The 27,234-nt window shown below is 39.9% G+C and overlaps 1 protein-coding gene across 5 annotated transcripts in view; it reads right to left on the bottom strand.

The window, feature by feature from the left end:
• Nucleotides 1-27,234, bottom strand: part of STAU2 (staufen double-stranded RNA binding protein 2) — a 141,977-nt gene that overhangs the window by 72,277 nt on the left and 42,466 nt on the right. For all 5 annotated transcript variants that reach the window (XM_083451083.1, XM_083451084.1, XM_083451085.1 and 2 more), the window contains exons 9-12: nt 26,649-26,786; nt 22,951-23,082; nt 20,085-20,145; nt 4,803-5,110 (exon numbers count right to left, since the gene is read on the bottom strand). In XM_083451083.1, coding sequence (XP_083307209.1) covers nt 4,803-5,110; nt 20,085-20,145; nt 22,951-23,082; nt 26,649-26,786 — 639 coding nt within the window. The remainder of the gene's footprint in view (nt 1-4,802; nt 5,111-20,084; nt 20,146-22,950; nt 23,083-26,648; nt 26,787-27,234) is intronic.

Genomic DNA, 27,234 nt, shown 5'->3' with positions numbered 1-27,234 from the left:
AAAAAGATCCCAGGCTAGGTAGAGCTTTAGGCTAATCCAGCAACTATCTTCTTACACTCCTGTCACTTTTGAGCTAAGAAGTGATATTCACTTAAGCAGACTTATTCTGAAGTGTGCCAGAGCTGGATGTTACATTTACTAAAGAACAATGGTGAGAGGTACAAAAAGAACAAACGTAGTAGTTGCACTATATGGCACATTGCATGCATTATACATATGAAAATAATCTCTGCAGGTGGAGAACTGTAAATAATTACTTAACTATTCACAGATTACCACTAGTCTTAACCTCTGAGAAGGTCATACTTCCTGATACTCAAATGAGGGGGAGACGAGAGGAAGGGGAAGGAAACTCTGATAGGTGCTGGTTATACTCCACTTATGAGGTTAATTTGGAGCAAAGGAAATGCAAATGCTGAGCTTCCCATGGATGTCTTCCAAACAAAGAAATACAAATTGCATTTGTGTGCATATCTAAAAACAATTATTGGTAGACTGATCCAATAATGCACCATCTAAGTGCACCAGTTTTAATTTACAGGGGTGGGGTGGGGGGAAATCTATCAGCCAGAACTCTTTGAAATAAACTTCTACACAAGGCCATCTGTACCCCTCACATCACCATATCTTATTGAATTGATTGCCAGATCGGGTTTATACCTGTACAACTTCAGATACCAGGTTTTGTAGTGAATTACTGTAACAGATTTCAGATGCTCTACTCAGTGAAATCTGCTGAATTGGTACTGCAGACCTTTTCTAGAAAATGTAAATTTTATACAGAAAAACCATGGGGATGTGCAGTGTGTCCTTGGTCTCTAACATGAAAACTCAGGGCTCCAGCTAACCTGAACAAAAGTTTTGTGGGGATGATGGCTTTTTTTCTTTCCTACCCTCCTGACACTTCCCCCTGCTTTCCTACGTAGTGCTACAGAGCTTAGGATTGGAGCTGTCTGCTAGCCTTAAACCTGAGCACTTTGTTGCTAAATATTGGGGTGAGCATGTTTATCGGTGGAAACAGTGCCCCCCTTTAGCCTCCATACTTTCCTATATAGTGTAGGGATGGGTTTTTTAAACCCTTATTACACTCTCTCCCCACCCCCAAAAACTATAATCCTGACCTCCAGGATACCTACTATAAAGTTTTGATCAAGTCAATGCACAGAACACCCATGTGTATTTTATGCACATGTTTGTATCATTCACATCTAAAGTGGGAGTGCAATCTACCCTCCAACAAAAGGGGAGGAATGTGAAACCTCACCACACTACGTTCCATAGGCCCTACTGCATCTCATTTGACCCTTCGCAACACACTCCAGCTAATTTTCCTAGTAAACTATAGCTGGATTGGACAAGTTAAGTAATATTCACTATTAGCTGCCCGAAGCACTTTGAAAAAATGGCCTATAACATTTTTAAAATAAATCATCAACATGTAGAACCAATTCCACTAGATATTTCAATGTAACCAAATGATTTGGGGTATTTTATTTGCACTGTAGCTTTTAAAAAACTTTTTTTTTCTGTTTAAGTTATGAAGCAATGAACAAAATTGCAAGTAAAGATTAAAATAGCAGCACTTCTTTTATGTGCAGCTCATTTTGTTTAATAAGCCTCCAAGCAAGTGGCTTAAATAATAATCCTAAACCTGAACAATAAGAATGCTTTATACAGATACTGTAAAATTTGTTAAGTACTTGGCTTCATTAATTCGAACTGAATCAAAGTACAGCACCGCTCTTTTAATAACAGAGCCCTGTAATAATGCGTAATGAATAATTTAATAGACTTGCCTAGCATGCAGTGTATGTGTGTCTCAAATATTGATGGCTTGTAACATATGTGTGTTTTACATATATATAATGAATACAGAAAATTAAAGCTTAAATAAAAATACATATTTTTAAAAGGTCTTCTAGTTGGACGTTGGAGACTGTCCAATTAGGTTTTAAAAAATTAATATACTTATTATTATAGTAAACAATGCCTCTTGGGAAGTAGTTTTTTATTGTTTAGTTAATTTTTTTGAAATATGGAATGTGTTCTCTCAATTGTCAGTGTGGAACAAAGATGTGTTTATAATTAAGAAATAGACATTTTAGTGTTTATTGTTCTCAGCACACAGGAACTAATAATTTGTCTAAAGAAAAACCACAGACAACTCTGAGGCATTCAAGGAGTATGAAATAAGCGCCATCCTGGTCAATGCACTATTTTCTTCTCTGGTAAACCTGTGTGATATAACTAACCTGTAAAGAAAAAAAAGGCTTTTAAGATCTTGAACAGAAAGCGCTTTCTGTAGTGAGATGGTGAAGAGACTGGTGATAGGCACTTGACAGCCCACTAAGCCATTTCCCACAGAGATTCTGTTCAACACTCTCCTCAGTGCTCAGTGATCCAGCACAGAGCTTCATGCTCATTCCAAAAACTCAGGCAGCCAAGGTATTAAGCTGAACTGAACAAAAGGGGTGCGGGTAGGAAGCCAAAATCACCAGTTTCTTGATACACTGAAGAAATAAGTGGGAATTAGAGAGAATATCTACTGAAGTTCATGTAGAATGACCAGCAGCAACCTGGGCAAAAAAGGAAACAAGGATTCTATTTTTCAAGACCAATCAAGAATGGGGGTGGGGGGCGGAGAGGGGGGGCAAGTAGATAGGAAAAGCACAAACAATCAGCGCCTAGTAACTGTATCTTACAGCTAAGGAAGTAAGCAAGTTGGTGAAAATGTTACTATAAATTGTGTTTTCTCTAATGAAAATAAAGCAGTGAAAGCAATTCAACAAGATGTGAAAGAAAGATGTAAGAGATAATGAAAACTTTTGAGGATTGAATTTCCTTTCATCAAGATTTGTCTGATCCTACTATATGCAGATGAACTGAGGGACACAAGATATCCACCTCTAACTGGCACGGCGACTCAGTTAGGGCAAGCTTTCAATGTTTCTCTTTCCTAGCGCCAAGAAAGCCTGAAAGTATATAACTGATTATTTTTTTTTAACAGAAGCTATAATGTGAGTGTTAGCAAGTGCAAGATCTGATTTCCTTCCTTTGGTTTTAAACGGGTTCTCTTTTCTTTTTGCAAACATCAAACCGTCCGCCAGAACACATCAGGAGCCACTTTTAATTATTCACCACCACCTCAAAGTTTAAAAAGTAGCTTTAGGTTGGTTAGAAAAATAAAAGAATCCCTGCTGCACAAGCAAACACATTTTTGAAATAAAAGGGGCTAGTTAGATACATGCCAATACTTCTTATGATGGAAATGTTTAACTAATAAGTATACATTCCCCTTCTGGGTTAGGTACTTGAAAAGATGATGGGGCAGCTTCAGGCATGCTTGGATCTGCGTCTAGGCCTGGTGGGGGTAGAAATGGCCTTGGTTGTCCTAGCTGATGATCTTCATTGGAAGAAGGTCAGGGGAGTGTGACCCTGCTGAAATTTATTGGCTTTTCAGCGCTTTCAATACCACTTTACTGTGGTATCTTCTTTGACTCCCTGAGGAGATGGGGTGCAGTGGTTCTCCGTGGTTCTGCTCTTATTTCCAAGGGTGGCTCCAGAGAATAGCACTGGGTGACTTCTGAGTGCTGTGAGAAGTTGGTTCCATATACAGAAGTTGTAGGAATGACTTGTTTTTGACCAGGTTGCACCTGCCTTCAAGTTGTTTAGTTTGGGGGTGCTCCTTGAACCATCACTGTCACTTCAGGCCCAAGTAGCCTGGGTGGATAAAGAAGTACCTAAGCCTTGCTTCAGCTGGTGCACCAGCTGCAGCCATTCTTCAATAAGGATACCATGGCTATGGTCACTCATGCTCTGACATCCTCCAAGGTGGACAACTGTAACATGTTCTACATCAGGCTGTCCTTGAAGATGCTCCAGAAATTGCAATTAGTGCAAAAGATGCTTGTAGGAGTAGCAGGCCTAGTACATAAAACCCACATTTAAAAACAAGCTGACTGGTTGTCATTTTGTCTTCCAGCCCAAGTCAAGGTGCTTACACTTTAAAGACCTGAATGGCTAGGTCCGAGGTATATAAGCGAGGAGAAGGCCTTCTCACATAGCCACCTGCCCATCCTGTAAAATCAATGGATGATACCTGAACTAGTGGTCCCTGCACAGGATGACATATGTAGTGCTGGGGTCCATGGAAGGGCCTTTTCAATGGTGGCTCCATGTCTGTAGAATACCCTCATCACCAAGGTGTGCCTAAGTGACATTGTTGTTTTCCTTTATGAAACAGATGAAGACACACCTCTTCTACCAGGCTTTGTGAGGAGGGCAACTGTGACTGAAGTAATTTCTAAATATTTTGAGGATTGCATTTTATTACAAGTTGTATCAAAACAATTGTTATTTAAGTTCTTGTTGTCAATAATAATAATAATAATAATAATAATAGTAAATAATTTATTATTTATACCCCGCCCATCTGGCTGAGTTTCCCCAGCCACTCTGGGAGGCTTCCAACAAAGATTAAAAATACATTAAAACCCTGTGGCATTTTGTCACAGGACAGTATATAAATTAATACCAAACCATTATATATTCTTCCGGCCACACTGTGCATGATTATTTAGGAGCACTACATGCGTTACTTCCCCCCATCCCAATGGAAATCAAGTTTCAGGCGGCTACAGACAAGACAGTAACAAAATCATTGGAATATATACAGGATCCTTTGACATTCTTACAACTCTAAATCTTCTAAATAAATAAATAAATAAATAAATAAATACGCAAGCTAAAGTAATTCTGCAGATAATGGCTATACAATGCCTTTTATTCAAGTCCACCCATACCTGAAAGCCTTGGATCCTTGCCAGATATTCCAGTTGCTTTGAAGGTTGCACCGTAGAACAAGGGGCAGTGACTGACATTCCTTTCAGTCCTATAGCTTCAGCAGTGGGAGATGTTCCATTCATGAGCAGTTCCCTGGCAATTGTAGCTGTATTATTAGTGGCAGGAGATGTGCTGAAGAAACAACTAGATGCTTGGCTCATTTCCTTGGAGGACAAATAGTTTACAGGGGTACCAGGGGATGCTTTGTTGCGGCTCGCTTCCATTTCTTGATAAACATCAGGAGAGAGATGGAGTATTCCCTTTGGTGCTGAAAACAAGAACAAAGACCCTTTTTACTCTACCTGTAATTGTTTAAATATTACCAAACAGAACATTGCCAGTAAACATATTCTACTTTCAGATACCTCTTATTGAAACCATCAGTTTCATCCTCACAAGTCTCATCATTGTCAATCATCATCAGTGATGATATCGTGGCATCTGTTTCTTACTTCTCTATGTGGAAGATACACTTAAATCTTAGCCATCTTCCAGAAATACATAATAATATTAGATGCCATTTTTCAGTGCAGGGCTGTAGATACGAGGCCACATTCACACATAATGCCAAACTTGAACAACCCCAAACAAAACATCAGGCTTCAGCCTCCCACCTTCCAACATGGTTGTTGGGAAATTTCCCTACAGCTTTGATTTCCCATTTCCTGAGTCCTGGCTTAGAGTTATATTTGAAGCAGGCATCCTGCTTTAAAATAAAGCTGGCGGATTAACCTCAAAAGAGAGGGAAGACTGTACATCAGACACTTTACTTGGGCTCAGTCAGGCTCAACATACAAATGCAACAAGGTTTGGATCGATGATTTTGGGGTTCAATGTTCCACTCAACCTTTGGTGGCCCATAGCTCACTGGCATAGCTCAGGTTTTTCTGCAAAGGTTCTGTGTTCAGTACTTCGCTTCTTCAGTTAAAATGATAGAGAGCAGGGCTGAGAAAGACCTCTTCCAGAGATCTTGCGAGAGCTGCCAGTCACAGAGGAAACAATACTGGGCTAGATGAAGGGATCTGATTCAGTTTAAGAATCTTCAGGGCACAACATATTAAATAAAAAGGTAAAGGTACCCTTGCCCGTATGGGCCAGTCTTGACAGACTCTAGGGTTGTGCGCCCATCTCACTCAAGAGGCCGGGGGCCAGCGCTGTCCGGAGACACTTCTGGGTCACGTGGCCAGCGTGACATCGCTGCTCTGGCGAGCCAGAGCCGCACACGGAAACACCGTTTACCTTCTCGCTAGTAAGTGGTCCCTATTTATCTACTTGCACCCAGGAGTGCTTTCGAACTGCTAGGTTGGCAGGCGCAGGGACCGAACGACGGGAGCGCACCCTGCCGCGGGGATTCGAACCGCCGACCTTTCGATCGGCAAGCCCTAGGCGCTGAGGCTTTTACCCACAGCGCCACCCGCGTCCCAACATATTAAATACATCACTTTAATAAATGCCTGAAATCTGTGCCTTGCTCCTTCTGTCCCACCATGACAATCAGAAAAACACTCAACTTTTGTAACCGAGATGGTGAAATACAGTGGGAAGTAATAGATATATGATTTCTGCTGGCATATTTGCAGAGAAAATCAAGGGACAATGCCAATACAGATGGTGAAGGGCTCACGTTTCCTTTGAATGTGGCCTAATGCAAATCCAGTCTCCATAAAAGCTCTTCAGATATATACAGATGCAACATTTTAAATAGCAGGACCTGAACAAAATACATGTATTTGTTCAGAAATAATAACAGAAGTAATATGGTGAAAGAAAACCCATTTAAAATTCCAGTACAATACTATAAACCTTTTCAAACCACATCAAAAAGTACAGATGTCTAGTCCACTGATGTAATATCACTTCAAACAAACATTTCACATGCTCTCTCAGCCTTTTCAGTGTTTTTACATGATCCACCCAAATATCTAACTGCTGTCTGGAACAATAGTCGGGAATTCGTCCAGATTACTAATCTTTTTAAATGTTAAAACAACTAATATGGAGCATAGGATGAATAAAAAACTCTCCCGCATAATATACCATATGTTTTTCAATTGTATCCACATTACTGTAATAACATCATTCAATTAGCAATAATGACAAGGACTTTCCACTTATGTAACACCTTTTGTTTTGAGGATTTGGAAGCACTATACACGTCAACAAATTATGTCACACAATACTCCTTTGAGGTTTCTGCCATTCCCATCTACTACCAACAATATTTATAAAAATAATCTCATGTTTTAAGTAACATCATATAATAACATTTTCCTGTATTTCCACTACTATAAAGGGAACAAAATAGGGGCTTCGCTGCAGAAACTATAAATTCTAGATAGCTACTTTTAAACTTTATTTTAAAGACCAGTTAATGCATTACATTATAGCTTTGCAATACTTAAGTTGCTGATTAAGAAAAACCTTTGGTTATTTCTTTTTCAAACATGCTGGCTTCTGATCATAAATAGCAAACTATGTATAACTGTATATCAATTTTAATATCACACAGGAGGATTATGTCTGTGACACAGAGTACTACATGAATAGTATCTTACTTCTTCTAGATTAGAATAAAAAATGTTACAAAAAGTTTGAGAAGCACTTATAGATTGACCCAACCTTTCCCTACACATGGGAAACAATAGGAAGTGCCTGCAGCCACTGAGTTTTCATAGACCTGTGACATTAAAGCCTCCTTTAAAAAAATTAAAATACTAAAGTTTTCTTTTAGTGGCTATATTAAAAGCATTTAACTTTTACTAAACAAAACACACAACAAGAAGAAAAAAACCTAGTACAGTGTTACCTTGGTTCTCAAATGGAATCTGTTCCGGAAGTCCGTTCAACTTCCAAAAACGTTTGAAAACCAAGGCGCAGCTTCTGATTGGCTGCAGGAGCTTCCTCCACTCAATCAGAAGCCGCAGAAGCCACGTCAGACATTCGGCTTCCAAAAAATGTTCGCAAATCGAACACTCACTTCCAGGTTTGCGGCATTCAGGAGCCAAAACATTCAAGTTACTACAGTCGCTTGGTGACTACAGTCACCAAGGTATGACTGTAATTGGTTTATTTCCATAACAATGAATACAACTTGTGTAGGTGAAATGCTTTGTGACATGTTTATTTATTTAAAACATTTTTAACCTGTTCCTCAGTCAAAAAGGCTCCCAGAGTGGCTTAAAGGTAAAGGTAAAGCTAAAGGGACCCCTGACCATTAGGTCCAGTCGTGACTGGCTCTGGGGTTGCAGCGCTCATCTCGCTTTATTGGCCGAGGGAGCTGGCGTACAGCTTCTGGGTCATGTGGCCAGCATGACTAAGCCACTTCTGGTGAACCAGAGCAGCGCACGGAAACACCGTTTACCTTCCCGCCGGAGCGGTACCTATTTATCTACTTGCACTTTGACGTGCTTTTGAACTGCTAGGTTGGCAGGAGCAGGGACCGAGTAACGGGAGCTCACCCCGTCGAGGGGATTCGAACCGCCGACCTTCTGATCAGCAAGTCCTAGGCTCTGTGGTTTAACCCACAGCGCCACCCGCGTCCCAGAGTAGCTTACATAAGATCAATTTTAAAAAGACAGCCTTTGCACATAGGCTTGTAATATAAAAGACACAACACAGTCTGAAAAAGGCAGGAAAAGGAAAACAACCAAACTAAAGGTAGCAGTTCTAATAATGACCAGTTAGAATGGAAATAGGTCAGCGAAGAAATGAGCCAAATGAAGCTGGTCTCTCAGCAGCGCAACTATCGATCCCCCCCCCCCCCATTTAAGAAAGTAAATAGATACATATGTATGAAGGTCTGTATACAATTATATTAGAAAAATATGCACACTGGAAAGACAGTGGTTATCACTCATTATTTAAAAACTCTAGAGAGGTTTTCTTCAAACAGTACTCTCAAACGCAATCTTTTGTTTCAAAAACTGCTTGAGGATTGCCTTGCTGGTTTAGAACAATATTCCACTAGTCCAGTGGTTTTTAATTGCATTTTAATTGCTTCTTTTATTTCTTATAGTATTGTCTTTTATTGTATTACAATTTGAATAATAATATTATTATTCAAATTGCAATACAATGTAATAAATAAAATAAGCAATAAAATGCAATTAACTATCAATATGAGTATTGAATGTGATGACGCTCATTCATGGCGCTATCAAGGAAGTCCTGCTCTAGTCCACCATTCAGTTTCCAAGAACTGCTAGCCAGATACTACTGGAAACTCACAAGCAACAGGACACAAGGGTGGCAGCTATTCCTAATTGTTCCCAGCATCTGGTATTCAGAGGATTACCATAGATGTCAACCTTCCCCTTTTTTGTGGGAAATTCCCTTATTCCAGCACTGTTTCCCACTGCTTCCTGCTGCTATCCCAGATTGTTAGATATCCCATAGACTGTCCCCAGGACAAGTGATGCTGCTGATCCCTTATTTTCAAGGCTGCTGATCCCTTATTTTCAAATCTGAAAGTTGACAGCTATGGATTACTTTCTTATACAGAGAAGTCCCAATTCAAAATTAACAACCACTGACAGACCTCTCCTCCATGAACCTGTCTAATCCATTTTTAAAAACATTAAAATGTTTGCTTGACAGTTCTGCTAACTATTTACAGAAAGAAAAAAGAAAACAAATGCAACCTGTATGCAACCATACTAAGTTATAGTCTTGCCACAACAGAAAGAGGACGGAAAGCCTCAACCAAGGAGAAGCACAGAGACTGTGTTGTCACTGTCTGCGTCTCAGAATGGTCTGCTTTTATAGGACCATTAGTGACTCCCTCACACCTCAGTATTCATAGGATAGTAGTCTTCAAAAACACCTACCACGTGGTAGGTTTGCAAGTTGCTGTTATTAAGAAAACGGTCATAAATTACACAATCTCTGACTTCACAGTCTCTTTCAGGGTTTGACTAAAAGTCTTGGAACATATCAACTACAGCAATCCAAAACGTATTTCTCAGGATGTGTACACAATTTGTGCAGTCAGATAGAACAGAGTTTTGGACTCACACATTTCCCCTCCTTCCTCTCCCCACACTCAAAAATTAATAAGCTTCTTTCTGGCTCTTGGCAGGAATGCTAGATTCTGGTTTGTGATCCTGATTTCAACTAAAACTCATGATTTGCTCAAACCATAGGGTTGTAACCAATGGTGTTAATCTACTGATGGAAGACATCTGTGTTAAGAGGGAAACAATTTCCAGTAATTTCCCCTCTTTCCTACAAGCTTCCGACAGTCCTCCTAAATCTGCTCCGGAGGGCATCCAAGGCTTTGGAGCAGATTGGGGACCTGCAGAGGAAGATGTAATCAAACCCCTTCTCATTCTACTGATGGACGCTTTCCAACATTAGGGTGACACCACTGGATACCACCATAGCTTGTCACATTCAGATGCAACAGCAAACTATGTTTTGCCAGGAACAAAGAAAGATTTAGAAATCGTAGCACAAGAAGTTCAGGTCTATTCTAATTATGCCCGTAATGTGAAACCATGGTTTGACAATATGATATAATGCACTGAGAGATTTTACTTTCTTGGGCTCCATGATCACTGCAGATGGTGACAGCAGCCACGAAATTAAGAGATGCCTGCTCCTTGGGAGGAAAGCAATGACAAACCTAGACAGCATTTTAAAAAGTAGAGACATCACCTTGCCAACAAAGGTCCGTATAGTAAAAGCTATGGTTTTCCCAGTAGTGATGTATGGAAGTGAGAGCTGGACCATAAAGAAAGCTGATCGCCGAAGAATTGACGCTTTTGAATTATGGTGCTGGAGGAGACTCTTGAGCGTCCCATGGACTGCAAGAAGATCAAACGCATCCATTCTTAAAGAAATCAGCCCTGAGTGCTCACTGGAAGGACAGATCGTGAAGCTGAGGCTCCAATATTTTGGCCACCTCATGAGAAGAGAAGACTCACTGGAAAAGACCCTGATGTTGGGAAAGATGGAGGGCACAAGGAGAAGGGGACGACAGAGGATGAGATGGTTAGACAGTATTCTCGAAGCTACAAACATGAATCTGACCAAACTGCGGGTGGCAGTGGAAGACCGGAGTGCCTGGCGTGCTGTGGTCCATGGGGTCACGAAGAGTCGGACACGACTGAACGACTAAACAACAACAAGTATATTCTGAACAGCCTCATGGGGACTCTTATACAGAACTGTATTGCTGAAACATGTTATTAACCTGAGTCATGGTGAAATAATTCCAAGCATTTCTCTATTCAGTCAGTAATAACCATTGACTTGTCGGTACCTTTGGTACCATCATAAATTAATTTTCACAAAAAGGCACAGAAAATACACTCTGAGGCACCATTTCAATAGTAATAGAAAAGAGCAGAAATACAAGCATGAAGACATTGTGCTTATATGCTCATATTCAGTTGGCACGGAATGCCAGGCAATTTAAATTCTTGAGAATGGTTTTCAAGTTCCACTTTTGGAATTTCCAAGAAACATCTGTGAAAAAAAGGAACAGCAAAACACAAGAATGTGATCACAACAGCCATCTACAACAGTACTGGTAAACAGAGTGGCTGTTCAGTTGCTATTTTACCAAGAGTAGACAACACAGTAAGAGTGGGAGAGTCAGGTTCAACTGCAGTTCACATGTATTCTGCTTTTTTCACGACACCTCTGCCATTGCTCAACTGAATTCTTCTGGAATACCAATGGCTCTGCTATTTTTTTACTTAATGGGCAGTGAGTTCAGGTAGCAGCACTCTACAAAGAGTTTTGAAGAGTGATTCACATTATGTTGTCATCTCAAATATTTTCTGTTGTGTTTCTGCATTTATTTAAGACAGGTTAACACTATCACCTCCCCCAGTATTTATGTGTGACTTGCTTAATCAGAATGAAGATGAGAAATGGACATTATACTGAAAACAGTGCTGACAGGTAGCATCCGCACTCAGATGTGCATTCCAATGTGCACATCTAACCAAGGACTACAGTTTCTGATCCAGTAAGCCTTTGTGTGTGTACTTCTCCTTTAGCAGAATGGAGGCTTATACAGGGCTCTGGCATGTCTTTTTGTTTTCTAATATCTGGGCTTTAAGGGTTTTGGGATAAGGCAGGGTGAAGATCAAGATTGAGTGCACTGTGGCTTTGTGACCTGCAAGAAATAAATCCACTAAGCTAAGTCTGTTGCCTTTTTTTTTTTTTTTAATCTTTTAGACACTAAATTATACATCTTAGAGAAGAGGCAAAAAGTGTAGTGGTAATGGATTCAGTTCCTTAAGTGGAAATTCTAGGAGTGTCAATGACAGCAATGGTAATTACTGCAAGTATTATAAATTACATATTTGATGGTGCTGTTTCATTAACAAAATATCTGCATCATCAGACACAAAAGGTATAACATCACAAAAACTGGGCAAACCCAACAACATGGGTGACTCAGTGAAATGACAGATACAGCAGAATGTAGTATCTATTCGTAACTAGCTTCTGCTGATAAAGATATGTCTCAACACTACGTCAAAAACTGTGGGAGACAAGGGAACAAGCTAGCAAACAAAACTGAAGAAAACTGATGCATTCAAGTTTATGGTTACAGAAAGAAGTGGTAGTAATAATCTTTTAATGTAAGAACTGACAGATTATTGCACAAGTTCACTATGGTCCATCAATCTAGAAGAGGAACATTCATGTCTTTGTTCACGTTGAAATGAAAGACAGCTTTAGGTAGAAAGCTGAGGTCTGGTCAAAGGATGCACAAGAAAGTTGGATCATGATTCAAGGCAGCCAATTTCTTAAACTTGTTGATAGGTATAGTCACAACCAAAAAGGCCATCTTAAAAGAAAGGAGCTGAAGGTCACATATGGTTGAAGACAAGAGAGGAAGCCTTCAAATCTCATAGTCTCTGTCCAACAACATCTGGAATGCCACAGGTTTCCTGTTCCTGCTGCAGGTATGAAGAGTTTGCCCATGCAGGACAAAATGAATGGAAGACACAGGTTCAACAGAATCTTCCAGAGAAGGTTAGCGTGTGGATGAGAAAATATTTCTGTTTAGTCGTTTAGTCGTGTCCGACTCTTCGTGACCCCATGGACCAGAGCACGCCAGGCACTCCTGTCTTCCACTGCCCTCGCAGTTTGGTCAGACTCATGTTTGTAGCTTCGAGAACACTGTCCAACCATCTTGTCCTCTGTCGTCCCCTTCTCCTTGTGTCTTCAATCTATCCCAACATCATGGTCTTTTCCAGGGAGTCTTCTCTTCTCATGAGGTGGCCAAAGTATTGGAGCCTCAGCTTCACGATCTGTCCTTCCAGTGACCACTCAGGGCTGATTTCCTTAAGAATGGATGCGTTTGTTCTTCTTGCAGTCCATGGGACTCTCAAGAGTCTCCTCCAGCACCATAATTCAAAAGCATCAATTCTTCGGCGATCAGCCTTCTTTATGGTCCAGCTCTCACTTCCATACAATACTACTGGGAAAACCATGGCTTTAACTATACAAACCTTTGTTGGCAAGGTGACGTCTCTGCTTTTTAAGACACCGTCTAGGTTTGCCATCGCCTTTCTCCCAAGGAGCAGGCATCTTTTAATTTCGTGACTGCTGTCACCATCTGCAGTGATCATGGAGCCCAAGAAAGTAAAATCTCTCACTGCCTCCATTTCCTCCCCTTCTATTTGCCAGGAGGTGATGGGACCAGTGGCCATGATCTTCGTTTTTTTGATGTTGAGCTTCAGACCATATTTTGCGCTCTCCTCTTTCACCCTCAATAAAAGGTTTTTTAATTCCTCCTCACTTTCTGCCATCAAGGCTGTGTCATCTGCATATCTGAGGTTGTTGATATTTCTTCCAGCAATCTTAATTCCGGCTAGGGATTCATCCAGCCCAGCCTTTCGCATGATGAATTCTGCATATAAGTTAAATAAGCAGGGAGACAATATACAACCTTGCCGTACTCCTTTCCCAATTATGAACCAATCAGTTGTTCCATATCCAGTTCTAACTGTAGCTTCTTGTCCATATACAATACCCTTAAATCTGTGAATTATATGTAGAGACTGACATGGGATTGAGCATAAGTGAGAAAGGAAGATAGCCATTCTGGTTTGAAAGACAATACATGTTCCAAGATCTGGAATGTCAGACAACACACAGAGCCAAATTGTTTTATAGAAACAAAGGAATAGAATCAAGTCTACAAAGATGCATAGGAGTGTCTAGTTATCAATGCACATGAAGCAGATCTGGGGACACCTTCAAAGTTGATGTATTTTCTATACTCAAAGCTGAGGGATCAGATATTGTGATGTAGGACTCTATCCCAGTTCTAGAAGAACTGGTCCTGCACAGTGGCAATTGAGAGGAAGTTCCCTTGAGAGAGTTAAGAGGATACTGTGGTCAAAGGTAGATGCACTATCTCAACCACTCCACTATGGTTGAGATGTATTATCTCAACCACTCCACTGTAGGCACCTGGGCCATAAAGAAAAATGTTTTTTAATCACATGAATTTGAAATAAACAAATCAGAAGGATAAAGGCTTAGCTAATAGAAAGGCAAGGAAAGTAAATCTCCAAAGGCACGTAGAGACAGGAATTTTTTTGAGAGAAACAATTCTCAATGCATTTAGAAGAATGTACCAATCCTACCCATCAGAACATGGGTGGAAGAATTTTCTGTTGCCCTTAGAATGGAGGGGCAGGGCCAGGAGTAAAGACTCCCTAGCTGAAGCTCTTGAAGGTTTTGGAAATGGCTCTGCCCAAGTGCAGAACACAACTCTGGGACCTCAGAGACCAAAAGAAGAAAAACTCTGAATCTTTGCAAACAATAAAAAGCTCTCAAGATAAACTAGCAAAACACAATTGTAAAAAAGTATCACCCTGCCTATCCGATCTGACTTTCTCATATAGCAAACATAAGGAATACATTTTATTCAATCTTGAAGTGACTCATTATCATCCATAGAAAATTCACAAGTGTTAAATTAGCCACAGGAGGGCTCCACTAACATTCCCTGTCCCTGGATCAAAAGAAACATATGGAGACGTGCAAAAGAGAATTCACAAAATTATTCAAACACAAGGTCTATAAATGTCAAACAAGTATGTTTCTCATTTCAGATGAAAACCTATGAGCATGCAAAATTTCATAAATAACTGCCTTAATGTACTTGGTTTATCAAAAAATATTGGTAACTACGAAGTAAATGTGTATGTTCCGACAATCTTATTAAATTATTTCCCCTCATATATTGACAATATATTTCTAGGGGATTTTGGTAAACAGTGTTTCAAATTTTTTTGACATGGCCTCTTACCTGGTACTGTCCAATAAACATAAATTGTTATATTCTGACAAACTTAGATTTGGAAGAGGGAAAACCCTATGACATGAATATCTGTTTTTCTCCATGCTTATTCTTCTTTGTTCCTTGGGAGTTCATTAGTTCCTGCTGGTTGTTCACCACCTGAAATCATAATCATCTGTTTGTGACATCACAATTAGTTACTGTGAAAATGATTAGTGTGTCACAAACAGATGATTATGATTTCAGATGGTGAACAAACAGCAGGAGCAGATGGACTCCTAAGGAACAAAGTTCCTGATTTCATGCAAAAGTCCAAAGTAATAAATGAGTTAGGGAAGAAAAACAAGTGTTTTCAAATAAAAGGTTTTCCATGGTTTTGGATTTTCACATGAACATTTCAGATGTAGACTGAATTTAATCCTGATGTATATTAAGAAGAACTTGTTTAAACCATGATTCTGATTAACTATGTTCTAATGTTGTTTTCAATTTTAAGTTCTATCTGATGTACTTTTAGAAGTCACATGACCTTGAAGAAAGATTATTTTGAACACTGATTGTGATATAACCAGAGCTAAACTGTTTTATTCTGGGTTTTTTGTTTTTCCTTTTTTGAATGGGTAGCCATGACTATTTGACCCTAAAGTTGCAATCCTAACCCCACTCACCTAGGCATAAAACCATTCAACTCAACAGGACTCAGTTCTGTTTAGACATTACCAAACATTCAAAAAGGAGAGAAATAGTAATCATGGGGTACTTCAACTTCCCTGATATCTGTTGGGATTCAAACTCTGCCAAGAGTGTATGGTCTGACAAATTCCTCCATTGCATTGCTGACAATTTCATTTCCCAGAAGATGGAAGAACCAACAAGGGGGTCATCTATCTTGGACCTGGTCCTCACCAACAGGGAGGAATTGATTGATGGAGTGGAAGTGCTCGGAAACTTGGGAGGAAGTGATCATGTTCTCCTGGGTTTCAGGATACAGAGGCAAGTGAAAACTGAGTGTAGTCAGAGGAGGGCAACCAAGACAAACAAGGGTCTGGAAACTAAGCCCTATGAGGAACACTTGAAGGAGCTGGGTATGTTTAGCCTGGAAAAGAGAAGTCTGAGAGCAGATATGATAGCCATCTTCAAAAATCTTAAGGGTTGAAACATGGAGGAGGGAGCATGTTTGTTTTCTCCTGCTCTAGAAGGTAGGGCTTGAACCAATGGCAGTTGCAAGAAAGGAGATTCCAACTAAACATTCGGAAAAACTTTCTGACAGTAAGAGCTGTTCAGCAGTTGAGCAGACTCTCACGAGAAGTGGTGGACTCTCCTTCCTCGGAGGTTTTTAAACAGATGGATGGCCATCTGTCATGGATACTTCAGCTGAGATTCCTGCATTGCAGGGGGTTGGACTAGATGACCCTTGGGATCCCTTCCAACTCTATAATTCTATATTCAGGCAGGTAGCCGTGTTGGTCTGACACAGTCGAAATATATAAAAAAAGTGTCCAGTAGTGCACCTTAGAGACCAACTAAGTTTGTTCTTGGTATAAACTTTTGTGTATCTGAAGAAGTGTGCATGCACACAAAAGCTTATACCAAGAACAAACTTAGTTGGTCTCTAAGGTGCTACTGGACTATCTATCTATCTATCTATCTATCTATGAGAGAATATGAGAGAGAGATTCTATGTTCAGGATTGCACTGTAAATTATCAAGTGATTTTCTTATTTAAAAAGTTCCCTGTCAGTACTGGAAGGTTAACTAGGACTTCCATGTTATAAAGAGTCTTTGAAGATCTATACAGCATGGAAACACTACTTTAGCAAAAACACATTTTAAACATTAGAAAAGCTACAGAAAATGGTAGTTACCTTTCCAAATTAGCTTTCAGTTTGGAAATGGGAAGGTTTCATTTCCATGGATGACTGATACTTCTTGCAGATGGGCTCTACTCTACTGAAGCTCTTGCAATACAAAACATGTATAATTCTAACTGACCTACCAAAACAGGTTATTGGAACTAGAGATCCTTAAAAGATATTCTGAGGACCATTTTATCTTCCTACATATTATACTTTGTTGTTCTTGTTGTTGTTTAGTCGTTCAGTCGCGTCCGACTCTTCGTGACCCCATGGACCAGAGCACGCCAGGCACTCCTGTCTTCATATTATACTACTATAGCAATTTCTTTGAGAGTCAACTGTTTGGAAGCTTAACCTGTTTAATTTTTTGTGATAAGGGCACAGGAGCAGGGCCAGGAAAAAAACAACACGGTGTTGGAGTTGGAGGCACTGAACCTGGACTCACTTCAGTTGGAAATTTCATGTAAAACTTCTGCAAGAATGCAGTAGGGGACTGACAGGTACAAGCCCACAGTTCCAAGCTTCTCTTATTGTGACAGACTGGTTGTTCCAGCCAGTCTAAACTCTGTGGTTAGACCAACACCCAAGAAGAGTGTCATGTATGTTTGTTTTTTATAAATGCCATAAGTGCTTTTGTTTGGATTGACTAAAAGCTAGGGATCCTAAAAGCTGCAGATTCAGACACACACACACTCAGGGTGTCTTTATTATCAGCATAGAATGCCTAAAAGGATACAGATCCTAGGTTCCCTGAGAGCAGGTCTACATAGTATGAGGCAAACAAGGGATTTCCAACTTGTGTTTGATTCATAACACTAAGGTGGACCTGTGAGGATATGTATGAGTAGATGACGGGGGGTGCTTAATCCTCCCTTTCTTCAGCACACACAATTCCTCCCTTTTGGCCACGTTTTGTTACAATTCTGATTCCAAGACCAAAAATAATGCCAGTTGGTAAGAAAAATTACTTGGGGTGTGTGTGTGAGGGAGTAGTTGCCAAGGAGAATCAGCGCTTAGGGGCGGGTGGGTGTGGGTGGGTGGGTGGGTTAACCACCCCCCTATTTCCTACCAATCCACCCTTGAAAATGCCCCCTTCACATTCATTATTTGGTAAATACACTCGTTCATGAGAGACACCACTGTTTTCCTCTGAGGTAGTATGTAGTTCCACCCTGGGCACCCATCTTTTCTTTGGCCAACAGATACATTCTATGGCATAGTCATTTTTTTTTTCTTGGTTCCTTGCAGAAAAGGCCTTCTTGGAGTTCTGGCACCAATCACAAAACTCAATACCCAACAGTCACCCTAGATATTGCAAATGGCTTTTGTGGGGTTAAATCTATCTAACCACCCATCTCGTGTATTTCAACAAAATTGTGCTTTGACAAGTGTTCTGATCTATAATGATGAAAAATATACAGTGCTTTTAAAATATTGTTAGATGTTATATAAAGATATTAATTATTTTTATTTATTTTTTTATTTATTAAATTCCTGTACCGCCCTTCGTCCAAGGACCATAGGGCAGTTTACAATATCAAAATGTGAAAATGCATAACATAGTAACAAGCAAAAACACCACCACCCAGGTTTTAAAGGCCATAGATGGTTTATTTAGCCAACATTTAAATTCAATATTGACATGAACAAGTTAAGCATGTTAAAATGTAATGGGGTGAATTCTGCTTAAGAAGCAGCTGTTACACATATGCGCAAGACTGGCCTTAATCTGCACAGACATGTACTAATCTATATTCTCCAGATCCATTAAAACTGGTCTTTCACACCCATAAAGCCAGCTTCAACTGGATTACCCGGTGTCCTGTTTTGAGATGGGTGGGGCTCAGGTATATCAGGAACTCTTATATCAGAAACTAGCTATAGTCTTTTCAGCTACTATTAACACAAGATGAACTGGATCAGAAACATAAATTTCCAAGGTACTTTTTAAGCTTAAGAGTTAGGGTTTTTGTTTTTACTTCTTTGCCAGTGTCTCAGAGGCTGTCAGTGATGTGCATCAGGAAAGACAGCTGGATGAAATGTGTGAAGCAGTAAATGTTCAGGAGGGCCAAAGGGAACCACAAAAATGAGGAAAGGCAAGCAGAAGGAGAAACAATGATGACAGGAATTTGAGAGAAGCCGGAAGAAGCTTCATTATAAGATTAGAGGAAATTATGGCAAGTTTGAGGACAGAGTAACATTCTTGGGAGAAGCAGATGGACTATGGGCAGATACCTGGGAATTGTAGTTTCAGAGATACAATTCCCAGCACTCTTAACAAACCAGAGTTCCCTGGATTCTTGGGGAGAAGTCACGTGCTTTAAGCATGCATTGGGGGTACTTTAAATGTATGATGTAGATTTGCTCTAAGAATGTTAAACATCTGTTCACCTAAATTTTAGTTTAAGCCATGATTTTCCACAGGATCAAAGATCATCTGTTTTTAAAAACCATGGCTTCTACTGAATCGTTTAAAATTTGTGTATCTCAAAATGAATGCATTGGGAAGAAATTACAAATGCTTCATGACACTTTCACAAGCCAAGAGTTCTTAGCTGGATGATTAGGTCTACTCATACAACCTTTGAAACTGGCAAGAGAACTTCATTAATGGTCTCTATGGTTTTACATATGCTCTGGGAATCTTTAGAAGTCAAGCCTTTATAGATTTCCACTTCTCAGATGCCAACCATCAAGAGCAGAAGGACAACATAAAAACATCAACAAAACCAACCTTATGGAACAAGCATAACTGATATCTCTACAATATCTGAAATTTTGTTCCAGTCTTTTACCCTTCAATCATAATCTCATGTTCAGATTGCTAAAGACTAAAAAGTGGGAAGGGGGGAATTAATAAAGTATTAGGCTATGCACGGATTGCAAAATAGAAAAAAAAATATTGCGATGTACCATTTCACAAGCAAAACATAGGCTACCATCTTTCTTCACAAGACTATAAACCTTAAAAAAAAAAAAGACATATACTGTACCAGAAAAAATGTCCTGGATAAACTAACATTATCTATAATAATTTTTAAATGGTAGTTTAAAGCAGAGCAGAAGGTGAGAGAATATTATAAATGAATGACTATAGAAATGTCACTTACTGTTATTTGCTGATTCAGGATATTCAACATTTTGGCCATTCCACCCCTTGATGTCACCTGGCTGACAAAGATAAACAAGAACAAAAATGACTTCATGATATAAAGCATAAATACTGTGAAATAACATTTCAGTATACATAGAAATTTGTTAGCAGGGGTAGGATGTTTAGAAAGTTCTGCTGCACTGTTTTATCGATAAGAAAATCAGTAGAGTCCTGCTGGATTAAACCAAATATCCATCTTGTGCAGCACCCTATTTTCCACAATGGCCAACAGATGTCTCTGAGAAGCCCACAAATACAACATGAAACTGTCTCCTGTTTTTGCCATCCAGCAGCAGGATGTTGTTAGCATCCATCTGTCTCAAGAGACAATAGGATACGCCTCCGGGTCTGAAGTCAAACCTCTGCATTAGCACAGAAGTGACCTCCCTGGGGCACAAGCCTGGGCAGTGTGTACTGAGGTCCTGGGATGCACGGATGACAAGACCCGTTTCTCGGCCTCACTAACGTGGTCCAAAAGAAAGCAGAGCAATACATCTGGCACCAGCTGGGCTGCAGGACTTGCCAGAAGGAGGCGTACAATGTGCCATCCAACTGTCTTAGGGACTCCACTCTGGATTTGTGCAGGGTTTGCTCTTTAGGCTTTTCTCCTCCTCAAGGCAGTGGAGGTTTTCCTTCTCCTACATGGGTTACCTTCCCAGTTTGAAGAGCATCACCAGCCCCTCACTTCCCTCTACAGCACAGGCAGAAACCAGCTTCTTGACTGTTGAACCTACTATCCGTCTCGTCCACTCAATCTGGCCACGCCTGTCTTCTCATGCAGGGAAATCCCTAACTCACCATGATGTGGCTGCTATTTCATACTGACAGCTTCTGGGAGCCACAAGTGAGAGCTGAGTGCAGATTGGGAATCAAAGTTGGGCAAACTATCCCAGAAGGAGCACGATGTGTCTCCCACCAGAGATACCACCCCTCTCCCAACACCCCATACACCCTGGGAACTGATACTCAGCAACATTGTTCCTTTGCAACAAGTAGTCATGGGTGCCCATACTGCTTCTAAATCTGAAGCTGATAATACAGTCATCATGACTAGTAGCCACTGACTGATTCTTCTTCCACGTGTTTGTTGAATTCCCTTCTAAAGTAATCTAAGCTAAGGGCCATCACCACATGTTGTTACCACAAATTCCATAATTTAATTACGCACTCTCTGGAATTTCCTGTCAATCTGTTTCATTGGATGGCTCCCAGTTTTTCTCCCAGAAGGAGAAAAAAAATGTATTCTGTATCCAGTTATTCAATGCCATGCAAGATTTTCATGTCTCCTCTTAATGGCTGTTTCCCCCTTAATCTAAGAAACCCCAAGCACTGTAGATTTTCTTGGTTAGATAAATTTATTTAAAAGCTTTCAGTTGACCAAAAAGGTGTCCATGATTAAACTGGACAGCATTTAATACAAATGTTTATAAGAACCACACACGGCAAGCACCATCTTAAGAGGTGTTACCCCTTGTCTCTCAAATTGCAATGAATGCCTTTTCTTCTGTGATGCCTGCCAGGACGCATGCATGCACTGTCTGAAAACAAGCATAGGTTCCTTTCTTTAGAAAAAAATATTTTTACTCATATGCAACTTTCATATGCAAATGTAATAAATTGCTTAATCAATTATTAATTCTTTAACAAGGCAACAGCTCTACTTGAAAGGAACTCATTTTGTTACTATAATGAATTTGCTCAGGTGCGTAGTATCACAATTTGATCTACCACAAGATGTTTGAGGGCTAGTTTTATTATCCTTCAGTAGCAGCTCTTGGCAAAATCCCATATGGAAAGGTTTCAGTTCAGAACCGTGTCTGAATGTGCTTGGAATAAGGATTCAGCTGGATGTGGGCATTGCATGGGGAAAGGGTTGTACTCTGTGGTAGAGCACACACTTTTCATGCAGAAGATCCCAGGTTCAATTCATCACAATTCCGTCTGAAACCTGCTTTCAGGCAGACCACGGGCAAGGAAAAATTTCCAGTTAATGGTCAGATACTAAGATCCCCAAGCTGCACAGGCCATTTTGACAGGTGGGCAGGGCTGCCAACATGTCAAACAACTGACATCAGGTGAAGAAGCATCTCCCCTTGCCAGGAAGGACGAAAAACCAAGAGAGACAAGGCCTCAAAATGATGGTGAGAGCAACCACTTATCCTAGGGGTCTTCAGAGCCCCAGGGTTTCTCTGCAGAAGACACCTAATCGACTCTTCACTCTAATGCAGAGCTTTCCAATTTTTTCATGTTGGTGATACACTTTTTAGACCTGAATCATTTTGTGACACAATAATTCAGATTTACTAGCAAACCGGAGGTTAAGCAAATCCCTTTCCAGCCTTGGGAGGAGCACAGGGAGTGTTTGCGTGACACCCCTACACGCTGCAGCTGACGATACACTAATGTGATGCGACACACAGTTTGGAAAGTTCTGCTCTACTGCTCTGTCATGTGGTTAACTTAAAAAAAAAACAACCCTTCTTGAGATCCTGCCTCTTTTCTTTGCTTTTGGGGTTTTTCTTTTGATGCTGTCTCTTACGAGTCACTGCAACAGAAAGCTAAATCTAGGTACAGCAAACTGGGAACACATCTACTCACAGCAATGAGACTGAATATATTTAAAGTTTTAGGTCAGGGATGGAGACCTGTGGCCTTCCAGATATTGCTGGACTACAACTCGCAGCATCCCTGCCAGCTGTGGAGGTGGAGTCCAACAACATCTGGAGGGCCACAGGTTCCCCATGCCTGTCTAAGATCTTAGAAGAACAATGTGCTGAGGGAGCGTGAAGATACCCCTCTCCTGTATCAGGTATAATTCTTACCTTTTCCATCTGTTCTTGAAGTGGAGATGAGGCTTTATAGCCAAGCTGTAGCAAGATCGCTTCAGCTGCATTTCTTTTTGCTATCTTCTTGTTTGGGCCTGTACCTGTTGTAATCTCGTTTCCTACCTTGACCTAGTAAAACAGAACAAAAAACTATTAATCATTATAACATTGTTCTTGGAAAATAAGAGTAATAATATACTTATGCACAGAAGAACTTCTGAAGTTTGTGAGTGTCTTAAGAGACGAGTACGTATTTGAAGTTCTTATAGTACTTTTCTACTAACTTGTGAAAAGAGAAACCCGAGTTCAAATTCTTAGTCACAAAACTAACTGGTGACTCTCAGGAGTCATTTTCTCTCAACCTAGCATATTTCATAGGGTTGCTACAAGAATAAAATGAGAGGAAATGTACCGTATACCTGTACAATTTGAAAGTTTATTTCTTGGGAAATTTGATCACATTTACATAATTTCAGAATTTTGGATTTCAGCTGCATCGTACAGAATTTTTTTTTGTAGAAAACAAGTCTTTCCTCAAAACACTGCAAATGAAATCCTGTACACTTTCTGCTTAGCTGAAGGAAATAACAGGGTTGATATAAATTATGTATTAACAAAACAAAAACAAAAAATCTGCTATCTATTAAAAGCACTCTCTGTGCATTCCTCACAACTAAATGTTTATTTCACCACAAATGTTTTGCAGTGTTTCTGAAATATGCTGAGGCTCAGGCTTTGTCAGACCTGTGCAGGTAGGAAGTTCTAAAGAAAGTGAACTGAGATTAAGGCTGCAATTCAATAGACACTTATTTGGGAAAAAGTCCCACTGAACATAAAAGGGGTTTATTCCTGAATAGACATGTATAATTATGCTACAAATAAAATGTTTTGGTTTAAAAATAAAATAAAATTAGAAAACTACAATGAAGTGAAAATTAATTGCATGATGCATGAACTGTTCTTTCTCAGACCTGTAAAGCTGGTTTAGGTATTATTGTAACCTCTATCAAGGATTAAAGGTCTGACTACAAAGAAAAAGCTTGCTGAAATTAACTTTGGGAACAGAACACCAACTAATGTCATCAGAGGTTTTCTTCTGTTTATCTAACGGTCAGCATAAGTAATTGGATCCATTTCATCACATCTAAACTTGCTCTTTGTGTGACAGATAAAAATGAACATATTATCTCTAGATACTTTATTTCCACATTCAATTAGAACAAATGAAAACATGGTTTAGGCACTTTATACAAAAGACAATTTACTTTGATAAGTTTGTGAAGGCCATAATAAATCTTGTGGGACTCTGTCTCTGTCTAATGTGATATGATTTTAGCATGAAAATTTCAAAAACAGTATCATGTGTCTTAGGTTACAAAGTTTATTTACAACCAGTAGAAACATCTCAACTAAAAGAAACAGGCAGGATCAAACTACAGTCAAACGGCTTTGTTGCTTTTAATAGGAGTTTCAAACACAAGCTTAATTCTCCCATTGAAATCAGCAAGACCTGAAAATGCAAAACTTTGATGGGAGCGTATTCTAACTAATGTCCCTTCAAAGAGAAGGCATAATGTGTAATTTGTCTATAAAATTGTCAGTGTCCAACATCCTTTCTCTTTTTCATGACCAGATAGAAGGGTATTAGCTTGTGTCTGTGTATGTGAGAGGGAGAGAGAAAGAGGGGGGGGGGGGACTGCAAGTGGGACAGACAGATAACAACTTGCCTCCTTTTGCTCCTATATTCTAGATTGATTATGGCTAGGAATGCCCCTGTCCCAACTGCAGTCAACGCTGCACTGGAGAAAGATGAGAGTTGGATTTGTACCCATCCTTTGCTGCCCAGTAATGGTGGTTTATATGACAAGCCAAGGCAATTTTCATCACTGCCCTCCCCGAGTCCCCCTGCAACAAACCATCTGATGGGTTTTAGCTATACAACAGACTGGGGAACCTTTTTGGCTCCAGACACTAGATCCTTAATATTGAAATCACATTGTTGTGGGTTGTCCTGCCCACCTGTAAAATCGTTTGTGAGAGGGATTCCCAAGTATGGGAACTGCAGTCCAAAGAGCGTTGCCAGACCTATGCTTTGCGAGCCTTCCCACACTTCTCTTTGCCATCCCTGATGTTGGAGGAGGGGAGGGGATGCTTGTAAATAAAGGATCAAAAGGTCTTAAAGCCCTTTGCAAAAGTGCACTTTGAAGTAGTTCTGTACCTCTCCTTTAAGTAAGCATGTTGGTGGGAAGTGGGGGAGAGAACAAAGAAACTTGCATTATACAGTGCAGGCTCCTTTCTCCTCTCCCTGCCTAATAAAAGAAGTGCTGCTTCAAAGAGCTCTTTTGCAAGGGGCTTTGACTCCACCTCATCAAATGATGAGTGGGTTTGAAATCTTGCTGCCTTGACAACTGTGTTTCCCACTGGAAAAGGGGGAACATAATCAATGCAGGATTAAGCCATGGTGAAGTCGGGTGATGTTTTGAGGGAAATGACCTCAAGGGCTGCTCTACAAGTTATTAAACAGCGATCTCTCTTAGTTCTACAACTCTTGGGGTTTTGAGATTGTTTAGGGTGTGCTGTCAATTTTATGACTGTTGTGGGGTTTTTTTTTAGCTTTATTGACTGATTCACTTTTCCCTGGACTTGAAACAATAAACTGCTTGCTGAGTCTTCTCTGTACACTGGAGATAATGTTCAGCCTCAATCATCACACTAGTCTGGTGCAGTGTTTTCCACCATTTCTCTGGTGAGTTGTCTCTAGTGAGCTGTTCTTTCCCATTCTGAGTTCGATATTTTTATAATGAAGAACTTGTACATGCATTTGCTTACTTCCTCCTCCATCCAAATCCACTGTCCGTTTATGTCCAGTCTTTTCAGAGGGTAAGTCTGAACAGGGACTGGAATTGTTTTAATGATTCTGGGAGTCTTTTTTTGACTGAAGAGTGGGATAAACATTATTTAAGCAAATAATAACAAGAGTATGATTACTATCCAGCCATCTCTGAATGCATCTTTTTACTTGTGACTATACATGTGTATTAATGCAACAACTGAATTCAGGAATATTTATGTATGATGTATTTCTTCTAATTTGCAATATGTCGCCAGCAACAGGCAACACAACAAACCAGACCAGACTTAGCAATGTTTGGAAACAGAGATTCTTGGAACATGTTTGGCTGTTTATGTTTCCAACATTGTTTTATTAAAGCTTTCCATATATGCACAATTTGTGGTTCTGCATCTTTTTCTGCTCTTTTAGATGTGGCAGCCATTTATGCTATGACACACCCCGGGGCAACCATTTTGTGAGTGATGCCCACACCACATTCTCGGAATTCCATATGTGCCCATGGGCCTCCAAAATCTGATAACCAGTGGTTTCAAACATTTGGAAACATTTGGATACTTGTACTGATGTATATTTTACATGTAGGTTTGTGTGTTAAAAATGCATCCTTTTGGCAGGGATAGCTAGTTAAACACAGAGAAAATAAATAAATGACAGCACTGTTCCTCTCATTAGCTTGCTTCTATAGCAAGAAAAGTTGAACAGAGAATGACAAAAGAAGTTTTAAATGATTATTTAAAACATTTGAAATATTATACTTGTGTTAATCTTTTTTCTTCTTCTTATTTTGTCAGAGTAAAATAAGTAGAGCAAAAAGCACCAATCTGAACACAATTTGAGGCACCTGCATAACAAACTCTCGGCGACGAGGCATTCCCCTTTCTGAAATAAGAAGATACTCTGGTTCCTTTTCCCTTTTGGCTTGTTGAATCTGAGCCAGACGGCTAATGGGGTTCATTCCTTGACCATATTCGGGTCCAGTCTAAAAAGAGAGAGGAAGAAATGAAACAGGCTTTGTTCTGAAGACAGTTATAAAGGATGTTCCTTTGCGAAGGTGGGTTCTCACCAATTCCACTTCCAACAGTTTACATCTGTTGAGAACTCCTGAACACATCTCCACAGGTGTCATCATATGAAAATATAGCCATACAAGTGGCATCTGCGCATCTTGCTTATGCACAATAAACTATACCTGTATAATAACTTTTTTCAAACAACCACAACATTCTCATATGCATACTGCAAGGAGGAGTTCAGAAGTTTTTGCTTTCATTTCCTGTTAATTGCAGCTTCCTTTTTCATTCAAACAGGAAACTGTGGTCAGTATTAGCTATTGTTTGTCTAAAGAAGCCAGTTTTAGAAACCAAGGTTTGACGGTTTGCACAGCACAATGTTTCAGGCACTTTCTGGCTCTCTCTCGCTCTAGAGTT

The sequence above is a fragment of the Podarcis tiliguerta genome, assembly GCF_965153285.1.
Source record: "Podarcis tiliguerta genome assembly, chromosome: 7".
Lineage (NCBI taxonomy): Eukaryota > Metazoa > Chordata > Lepidosauria > Squamata > Lacertidae > Podarcis > Podarcis tiliguerta.
The sequence above is the reverse complement of the archived record's forward strand: the minus strand, read 5'-3'. Positions and strand labels throughout refer to the sequence as shown.